At 44.8% G+C, this 10,901-nt stretch overlaps 1 protein-coding gene across 1 annotated transcript; it reads right to left on the reverse strand.

Moving 5' to 3' along the window:
* Positions 1–1,394: 1,394 nt before the first annotated feature.
* On the reverse strand, positions 1,395–10,877 carry LOC139368110 (terminal uridylyl transferase 1, U6 snRNA-specific). Its single transcript, XM_071106684.1, has 10 exons — positions 10,690–10,877; positions 10,112–10,302; positions 9,271–9,477; positions 9,006–9,120; positions 8,692–8,819; positions 8,366–8,592; positions 8,011–8,120; positions 7,679–7,801; positions 7,014–7,106; positions 1,395–5,032 (listed from the first exon to the last, which is right to left on the reverse strand). Exons 1-10 carry the CDS (start codon positions 10,766–10,768, stop codon positions 3,888–3,890), a joined length of 2,418 nt encoding a protein of 805 aa, XP_070962785.1. The 5' UTR covers positions 10,769–10,877; the 3' UTR covers positions 1,395–3,887.
* Positions 10,878–10,901: the final 24 nt, after the last annotated feature.

Raw genomic sequence — 10,901 nt, forward strand, 5'->3', positions numbered from 1 at the left:
GAATTCAAGGCACAAATAACCAGCATGGCTACCACAGCATTCTGCAGCGATACGCCATACCATCTGGTTTTTGCTTAGTGGGACTATCATTTGTTTTTCAACAGGACAATGACCCAACACACCTCCAGGCTGTATAAAGACTATTTGAACAAGAAGGAGAGTGATGGAGTGCTGCATCAGATGACCTGGCCTCCACAATCACCTGACCTCAACCCAATTGAGATGGTTTGGGATGAGTTGGACCGCAGAGTGAATTAAAAGCAGCCAACAAGTGCTCAGCATATGTGAGAACTCCTTCAAGACTGTTGGAAAAGCATTCCAGGTGAAGCTGGTTGAGAGAATGCCAAAGAGTGTGCAAAGCTATTATCAAGGCAACGGGTGGCTACTTTAAAGAATCTAAATATATCTTGATTTGTTTAACACTTCTTTGTTCACTGCATGATTCCATGTGTTATTTCATAGTTTTGATGTCTTCACTATTATTATACAATGTAGAAAATAAAGAAAAACCTTTGAATGAGTAGGTGTGTCCAAACTTTGACTGGTACTGTATGTAAATATAAATATGTATTCCATGGAATACCATATATGGTAATACTATGTTAGTATGCATGTTAGAAGGCAAGACCAAAATCCTCTGTTTGAAAAACCTCTCGCTTTGAAGACGAGACAATATGATTGTACCCTATTTTGTACTCATGACACTTGCTGCTTCCAAACATAGTAGCATAGTAGAGGGAGGACTAATGCACAGAAAGAAGCCCACGCACTTCATTTCATGGATGTCTCCCCAGACAAATCTGACTCCTTCCAGTAGTATTGCAAGGCTAATTTAGCGTTATCATCTGATTGAGACAGCCACTAATGTGAGCAGAGTGCTTTCCAGTGATCCAGTCAACCCGGTCTGTTTGCACCGCAGACTTCATCAATGGATATCACTGTCTGTTAGTGAAATCATTTATGAATACATGAAATGCCCTGAAAAGCCCTCGAGCGTCACTCAGAAGCACTACCGCATAACAGTAACCAAACAAGGAGATGGCATTTCCCAGGGTTTTTCCATTTAGTCACCACACATGGGAGAGAATATATTGATAGAGTAAGACATGCCTTCCGATCGGTATGTCATTTGTAGCTTATGTGTCCAAAAATGCTTCACTCTTCTTACACGTAAAACCCTCTACGTTTACAGCCTTCAGTTCTGCTAGCTGTGGACGAGAAACGTTGCTTTGATTCCCTCGCAACAGATGCAGCTCGTCATCTCCACAGAGGAACAAAGCCAGTCTGCCAGTAGAAGCAATTAACCCCCCACCCCTTCTTAAAAAGATCTGACTAATTAAACCAATAGAAAGCCACCTGATATATCTGTTTAAGACAGAAAAGACAGCCACATAAACCTTATTTCCATGGGTAACTTTATTTACTCTAATTGATGCTATTGATCTGAATAAGTGGGAATGTAGGGTTGTCTGGGGAACAAATTGACGCAGTGGCTGTATCATGGACACCAATGACACCGAATATTAAATTAGGTGTTTTTTTCCCCCTAATTAAAGATTGACGCTAGTGTCACAAAAAATAAAAAAAATAACGTAAGAACGTTAAAAGATTCAGAAGCAGAATCAATTCGTGATTGATGGTATTGATTACTCAGAGAGCTCCGTGAAACTGACAATAGTTGGGCAATTAGCCTACATGAAATCATTCTCCATTGCAATAGTCTGCATATAATATACACGCATCTACAAAAGCAATTAGGAGAAAATGGTGGATGTTCCCTGTTGGACTTCATCGTTGGGACAGATCATGGGGGACAATAGCTAATATTTTGCTATATGGGAAAACTAAATTTCTTATGTTCTGACAGCGGTGTACTAGGACATGTGTAAAACATCTAACAAGCAGGGCTTCTATGAGTCTTTGATGTACTGCGAAGACAGACTTCAAAGACAGTGCAGGAATGATGAGTGCAATGGTGACAGAGCCTTTAGGCTTTGTTTCATGTACTAAACATGCTACAGTACATTTTGTTCTGTGGTCACTTCAGTCTTCAGTGATAGCATGGTTCTAGTAGCTACACTACATGACAAAGTATGTGGACACCGCGTCGAACATCTCATTCCAAAATCATGGACATTAATATAGAGTTTGTCCCCCCTTTGATGCTATAGCAGCCTCCACTCTTCTGGGAAGGCCTTCCACTAGATGTTGGAACATTGCTGCAGGGATGATCCAACATCCATTCAGCCACAAGAGCATTAGTGAGGCCGGGCAGTGATGTTTGGTGATTAGGCCTGGCTCGCAGTCGGCGTTCCAATTCATACCAAAGGTGTTCGATGGGGTTGAGGTCAGGGCTCTGTACAGGGAAGTCAAGTTATTCCACACCGATCTCGACAAACCATTTCTGTATGAACCTCGCTTTGTGCGCAAAAGCATTGTCATTCTGAAACAGGAAACGGCCTTCCCCAAACTGTTGCCACAAAGTTGGAAGCACAGAATCGTCTAGAATGTCATTGTTGGCTGTAGCGTTAAGATTTCCATTCACTGGACCTAAGGGGCCTAGCCTGAATCATGAAAAACAGCCCCAGACCCTTATACCTCCTCCACCAAACTTTACAGTTGGCACTATGCAGTGCAGCAGGTAGCGTTCTCCTGGCATCTGCCAAACCCAGATTCATCTGTCAGACTGCCAGATGGTGATGCATGATATCATCACGCCAGAGAACGCATTTCCACTGATCCAGATGGCGGTGAGTTTTACACCCCTCCAGCCGGCGTTTGGCATTGAGCACAGTGATTTTAGGCTTGTGTGCGTGCGGCTGCTCGGCCATGGAAACCCATTTCAGGAAGCCCCCTGACGAACAGTTATCGCTCTGATGTTGCTTCCAGGGGCAGTTTGGAACTCGATAATGAGTGTTGCAAACGTTATAATTTAAAAACATAAAATACTATCAAATACCTTCAACATTTTTAAAAAGTACCGTGAACTGATATTTTGGCCATACCGCCCAGCACTACGCCTATCCACTGCCAACTATGGCGGCAGTTAGCCTAGGTAATAAAGCAGCATATCTGCCTGAGCAATTGCAGTTGTTGGTCTCAGTCGTATGAGCAGAGGCCTATCTGGACCAGGCTTCCAGTAAACACACTTCCCCTGGCATAGACCTGTGTCTGCCAGGCTGTTTCCATGGTGGACAGAGGGTCAATGATGCATGCACCATGTAATTATGACCTGTGTAACATCATAAACAGGCAAGTCCCCCCGGAGACCTTAGGTAGGCAGCCTACCATTGTGATTTATGGACATGGGAGCTTGTCCAATAGTTAAACATTGGATAGATTCTGTGGCACAACGGCGCCAAGACAAGGGGCAAAAGTCGGCATGTGGAAAAAAAATAAAAAGTTGTTCCATCGCTTGATAAAATATGTTTTTCATTTAATTCCAACTGTTGAGAACAGTATTCAATAGCCTTTAATTTCCTTCAACCCCCATAAAACAAGATGTCAAACTAAACAAATCACTGAAACAATACAACGTGTGCATTGCTGCAGGGCACTTGCCAACCCTAATCTAAAACAAGTAAAACATACCTAACTTAATAGCATGACAGCGCACAATCAATTTTCACAATATTTTCATGGCTTTATCAAAGCCATTACTCAAGCTCTTTCATAACACTTCAGAGCCATCTTGGTCAGATCCGTTTTCGAGAAGAGACAACTCCTTTAGTTTTATCAACAACAAAAAATCTCCCATAATATGAAAATAGTGCAAAGTGGCCAGTTTCAACCACTCTTCCACTATTCAGAAGAAAAAAACTAAAAGTGATGTTTATCAGAACCCACACAACCCTTTTACAAAACAGTCTGACGTCATCTGACATCATCTACCCAGTCTTCCCCATCAGTGTGTCGGCCATCTTGGGCAGGAACATCTCCAGGAAGTGAAAGAAGTCCTGGAACAGTCCGGCACCATCGGCAGAGGGTTGAAACTTGATCACGGCCTTGGTGCTCTCTGTGCCGCCCACCACCTGGGCCTGAACCTGGAACTCGAGCGGCTCCTTGTCCTCTGGTTCCTTGTCCACAATGTGCTTGGTCACCTGGGTCTCCAGCTCCACACTGCTGCCCTCTGGCCTGGAGTCCATGTCCATTCCCCCTTTAAGCAGCTCCCTCCTTACCTTCCGCCGGCCCGCCCACACCCTGTGCCTCTGGATGTAGGTCCAGTGTGGAGAACCGGGCTGGGACCCGATGTAACTGTCCAACCTGGGCCTCTTGCCCTGCGGGGACACGGAGTCACCGCTGCTCTCAGAGGACAGCAGGGGTCTCTTGGTTCCTGGGGTGCCCTTGCTCTGTGGGCTGCAGTCACTGGAGGCAAGGAGGCTGGCGTTCTCACCGTGGTCGTTTGTCGATTTGCTAATCGGAGACGCAGTATCCATTCCGTCAGCTCCAGTGCTTTCCCCCATGCCAGTGTTAGTTAGGCTGCACTTAAGGACTCCCTGAATCACCCCCTCCACAGCAGAGCACACCCTCTGGAACCAGAGCAAGCGGAAGCCGTCCGCGGCAGAGTGCAGCTGGCTGCGGACCACCTCGGGGAGCGACGCCGCCTTGAAGGGGATGCTGATGGCTAGTTCCCGCTCTGCCCCCTCAGCCCCCTTGTGGTGGTGAGGGCCCTCGTCCCGGGGGGTGAAAAGGCGCACCAGGCCCCACACCTTACCTTTGGTGGACTTGCGCATGTACTGCAGGCTGCGGCAGTACTTCTCTGCCTCCTGGCACTCCCTTTGAAAGCTCCTCTGGCTGCGCTCAGTCAGGTTGCCCGCAACATTGTGGTGCAGCTCAAAGGGGTCCAGCACATTGAGGGGGCCTAGCTTGGGGCCTGAGGACCTCTCCTGCTCCATGGCCTCCCCTTCCCCCTTTACCTTGTCTCGGCTAAGAAAGCTGGTGACAGGGAGAGAGCAGCCCTCCCTGATGGAGATGACAGAGCTGGCAAAGTCAAACTGGGCATAGAAGGAGAAGAAGCCTGACAGCAGGGCACCTACAGAAAGAAAAAAAAGCTTCAAGCCATTGTTCAATCTAAAAGAAATCAATGGATAAAATGGCATCTTCAATTCTACTATTGATATTCTAACGTCTTCTGTAGCTCAGTTGGTAGAGCATAGCGCTTGCAGCACCATGATAGAGGGTTTGAGTCCAAGGATCACCCATGTATGCACGCATGACTGACTAAGTTGCTTTGTATAAAAGTGTCTGCTAAAGGGATATATATTATATATATATATATATATATATATATAAATAATATATATATAATATATATATATATAAATATATATATATATATATATATATATGCACGCACACACACAAAGTATTTAGTCAGCCACCAATTGTGCAAGTTCTCCCACTTAAAAAGATGAGAGAGGCCTGTAATTTTCATCATAGGTACACTTCAACTATGACAGACAAAATTAGAAAAATAATCCAGAAAAATCACACGAAGATTTTTTATGAATTTATTTGCAAATTATGGTGGAAAATAAGTATTTGGTCACCTACAAACAAGCAAGATTTCTGGCTCTCACAGACCTGTAACTTCTTCTTTAAGAGGCTCCTCTGTCCTCCACTCGTTACCTGCATTAATGGCACCTGTTTGAACTTGTTATCAGTATAAAAGACACCTGTCCACAACCTCAAACAGTCACACTCCAAACTCCACTATGGCCAAGACCAAAGAGCTGTCAAAGGACACCAGAAACAAAATTGTAGACCTGCACCAGGCTGGGAAGACTGAATCTGCAATAGGTAAGCAGCTTGGTTTGAAGAAATCAACTGTGGGAGCAATTATTAGGAAATGGAAGACATACAAGACCACTGATAATCTCCCTCGATCTGGGGCTCCACGCAAGATCTCACCCCGTGGGGTCAAAATGATCACAAGAACGGTGAGCAAAAATCACAGAACCACACGGGGGGACGTAGTGAATGACCTGCAGAGAGCTGGGACCAAAGTAACAAAGCCTACCATCAGTAACACACTACGACGCCAGGGACTCAAATCCTGCAGTGCCAGACGTGTCCAGGACCGTCTGAAGTTTGCTAGAGAGCATTTGGATGATCCAGAAGAAGATTGGGAGAATGTCATATGAAACCAAAATATAACTTTTTGGTAAAAACTCAACTCGTCGTGTTTGGAGGACAAAGAATGCTGAGTTGCATCCAAAGAACACCATACCTACTGTGAAGCATGGGGGTGGAAACATCATGCTTTGGGGCTGTTTTTCTGCAAAGGGACCAGGATGACTGATCCGTGTAAAGGAAAGAATGAATGGGGCCATGTAGATTTTGAGTGAAAACCTCCTTCCATCAGCAAGGGCATTGAAGATGAAACGTGGCTGGGTCTTTCAGCATGACAATGATCCCAAACACACCGCCCAGGCAACGAAGGAGTGGCTTCGTAAGAAGCATTTCAAGGTCCTGGAGTGGCCTCGCCAGTCTCCAGATCTCAACCCCATAGAAAATCTTTGGAGGGAGTTGAAAGTCCGTGTTGCCCAGCAACAGCCCCAAAACATCACTGCTCTAGAGGAGATCTGCATGGAGGAATGGGCCAAAATACCAGCAACAGTGTGTGAAAACCTTGTGAAGACTTACAGAAAACGATTGACCTCTGTCATTGCCAACAAAGGGTATATAACAAAGTATTGAGATAAACTTTTGTTATTGACCAAATGCTTATTTTCCACCATAATTTGCAAATAAATTCATAAAAAATCCTACAATGTGATTTTCTGGATTTTTTTTGCTCATTTTGTCTGTCATAGTTGAAGTGTACCTATGATGAAAATTACAGGCCTCTCATCTTTTTAAGTGGGAGAACTTGCACAATTGGTGGCTGACTAAATACTTTGTGTGTGTGTGTGTGTGTGTGTGTGTATATAATAAATAATTGAATGCTGCCCATCCTTTTTTCCCCTGCATGGTTGGATGTATTTTTCATGCCATTTTTTGGTGTAACCTACACAGATCCTGGGTGTTCTTGCTGGGGGGCACAGCAATGGGCTGACTGGGGAAGGTGCAGTTCCAGCCTTCGATTACGCACTCTTCTTCCTCACCTTAGAGGAAGAGAAGAACAGTGAGAAAAACAAACAGAGAATTGCCAGAGAATTTAATGTTAATTTCTCTACCATAAGCTGTCTCCAAAGTCGTTTTAGAGGATTTGGCAGTACTTCCAACTGGCCTCACAACTGCAGACCACGTGTATGGAGTCGTGAGGGCTTGCTAATGTCAACGTTGTGAACAGAAGGCCCCCATGGTGGCGATGAGGTTATGGTATGGGCAGGCATAAGCTACGGACAACGAACACAACTGCATTTTATCAATGGCAATTTGAATGCACAGAGATACCGTGACAAGATCCTCACGCCCATTGTCTTGTCATTCTTCCTCTGCCATCACATTATGTTTCAGCATGATAATGCACTGCCCTGCGTCTAAAGGATCTGTACACAATTCCTGGAAGCTGAAACTGTCCTAGTTCTTCCGTGGCCTAGCATACTCACCACACATGTTGTGTTTAGATTTTTTGTTCAGAATAGAAATGCCTTGAGATGAGATGCGTGTTAAGGTCATGCATGTTCCATTTGTGATGAGCTTTAAAGAGGTGCAGACAGGAAGTAGTACATACAGGCCATGTCCTTCAGCTGGTCCAACGTGGGGAGAACAGGAGGGTCACACTTCTGCAGATAGAAGATCACCAGCAGTGTCAGAGCATAGTTATTCAGCAAGGGTCCAGCACCACTGGGGTTACCTACGGGAGAAACACCAGAGAGACAAAACAGTTATGACAAGCATGTAGCACAAAGAGGCAAAATACCGTATCATCTGTAGACAAAAAAAAAAGGTCACAGAAAGTCCACAAGCAAGGTTCTGCTGACCCCTACTGAATACTGTTCAAAATGGTGTTTGATCTAAAATGATGTTAGTCTCTCCTACAGGGTAGCTGTGAAGGCCACTCACCAGCCAGCTGCTTCTGTTTAGCCCAGTAGCGGACGGTGTAGACCAGAGGGCGCAGCCTGGAGTCCAGCCCTGAGCACAGCTGCAGGAAACGGGTGTTCCTCACCGCCAGTCTGAAGGGTGGAGGAAGTGAGATTAGGAAGGTTGGCTGGTGGGGGACCCATTGTGGCCCGTCGTGCTTATCTTCATACCCAAGTACTAAGAGTTACTCTCTGGGACTTTTCTGATCATTATTAGGTTTCTAGGACGAAGGGGTAGTGGTCAGCTTGGTTCTGGGCCATACACAGTACAGTAGCAATAGAGATGCATTAAATAACTCGTACTATTTAATTATGACAGTAGCATTGTATAGGCTGACCTATTATTGATGGTCACGTCCCCCTGGAGGTTGAGCTCCTTGTGGATGAACTTAACCACAGGGAGGCGAGCGCCACTGACCGGCATGACCTTGTGCACCCCAGGGACGCACTTTCTCAAGATGGCCGCCACCAGCTCTAGCACTTCAGCCGGCGAGGCAGTGGAGAGGTCGATGTCGGACAGGATGGAGTCCTCAGAGCGGGTGTCGTCCGATGGGCCTTCCCCTGCCTGGAGGACATCAGAGGAAGAGGAGTGCTGGAGATAGCATGGGTAATTTAAAATACATTGAGACGCTGGGGGACGTTATAAAAGTTGACACCACCACACCTGTTCAGAAGAATTCTTGGCCCGAGCTTGGAACACCTTGGTGTTGTCCAGGTCCAGGAACAGATCCAAGTCACAGGAGTGGATGTCAAATGTGTTGACAGAGGAACCGAAAGCCAGGATCTGACTATCTGTACCAAGACCACACACAAACATCAAAGGCCATCATTTATGCACCTAATCACTGACACGGGGTCAGCTATTTTTCATCCCCCTTGTGGTTAAGATTATGACTGGAGGTAATCTGATCCTTGATCTGTGGTTAGGGGCATTTGTACTTCAAGCTACATGATTGGGCTCAATGAAAGTTGGCCTACCTGGGAAGAACTCTGTAAACACCTCCTGGAGCAGTTGCACTAGTAACTCTCTGGCCTTTTTCTCATTCTCCCCCAACTGGAATCGCTCCACCACACTCTGCATCTGTTCATTCACCTGGAGACAGAACCACATCAACAACACATCATATCCATCAGCACTTTGATACTTACCCTTTTTATCATTCCCTACATTAATAGCGCATATAAGACCGAGAGAGTCATGGAACATGAAATGAGGAGGGACACTAAACTAAGGAACACTTACCGAAGCAGTCTGGCACAGCTCTTTGGTGAGCCGCTCCAGTATCTGCTGCAGGTTCTTGGAATCCTGCCTCTTTTTAGGGATCAGTTTGAACTCCTTGTTCTCCCTGGGTTTCACCCGCAGCTTCAGACCGTTCATGTCGTGCTCTAACCGGGACAGCGTGGCCTGCAGACTGTCATTCTCACTGAATTCCACAATAGCGTACACACCCTGTGGACGGAAGACAATGTATTATAGACATATGACAAGGGGTATGTCCGAGGCTTGTGTCAACCAACTGTTTGGGCTGGGGGTCCATAAGAATACTGCAAAGAATATTCCTCTCCAGCTAGCTATGGAAAAAACCTTTATAAAGCAATGGATTATCCTACCATTAAATGTTTTGCATGTCAGCAATCAAGTTTAAGAGTTCTAACTTTCAAAATACAGAAATCTGCCTGATTTCTTTATTTTGAAAGTTACATATCTTGAAAACTTGATTGATGACATGCAAAACATTTTGGGACTATATCAACAATGGACTAATGAAAGAGTTGTCCTTTAATAATTATGGTTTGGGATGTTCAATCAGGCATTATTTTTCAACCAACCTTTACTTGCCGATACTTCCTTAATTCAGCTTGGAAGGTACCAGTGTTTTCTAAACTCCCATGGCTAGTTGCAGGTGGAACTTTGGAATTTAGCAAATGCTAAATTTGCGCCATGAAGTAATCTGACAATGTATATGCCGCCATCGTTTCAATTTCTGATTGAGAGAATATAATATTGAGAGAAGAGATGGCAGCAAGATGATATTGACAATGGCCCCAATCCTAGATCAGCACTCCAACTACTTAGAGCTCACCTTGTCTTTGTCCATGATGACTTCTGACACTGGTCCAAACCTTTGGAAGTAGTCTACAAGGTCAGCTTGAGCTGTATCCGGTTTGATCCCACTGACAAACACACTGTTCTCCACCTGAGCCTTCCGAGTCGCCCGCACTGTGCTCAGCTTCACATGCTTTCGCCCTTTCACATGGGCATCCAGACTGGCCTCTGTAGATTCAGTGTTTTCCAGTCAGTAAAGAAAATTGGTCACAAAACTGATAACGTTAGATTATCCAGCAGACATGTGTAAAACTAAGCCAGTGTCCGTATCAATTGTCATGAATTCATATATCTAGCTAAGCATTTACTGTAGGTATCTACTTCTGTAAACTGAAATTGATAAAATATCATAGAAATTCTAAAAGGTTAGCTAGCTAACGTTACTGTCCTAGCCACCTGTACGATTGGCTGATTAGTTTACAGCCGACAGAGTAATGAACTAGTTAGCTATCTTATAAAGTAAGTTAGCCATATATCTGGTTGGTTTGTGGCTAGCCGATAGCTAGCTAACGTTATTAACTGCAACCAAATAGCAAAACGACGACTTTCACTTACTATTGGGTACATTCACATTGCATAGGATGCAATGAAAACCTCTCGCAGTTGATCGTATGTCTTTGTCCAAATCTTCCATTTTGCAAGAAACCAAATAAACAATTCAACAAAGTAAATGATTTTTTTTTTTCTCAAATCTCCCTCCGTCGTTCACCGTGCGTTCTTCTCCTTAGTCCATCCGCTATCTCATCCGGGTAAATGTGCAAACCTCA

This window comes from Oncorhynchus clarkii, chromosome 16, assembly GCF_045791955.1.
Source record: "Oncorhynchus clarkii lewisi isolate Uvic-CL-2024 chromosome 16, UVic_Ocla_1.0, whole genome shotgun sequence".
Classification (NCBI taxonomy): domain Eukaryota; kingdom Metazoa; phylum Chordata; class Actinopteri; order Salmoniformes; family Salmonidae; genus Oncorhynchus; species Oncorhynchus clarkii.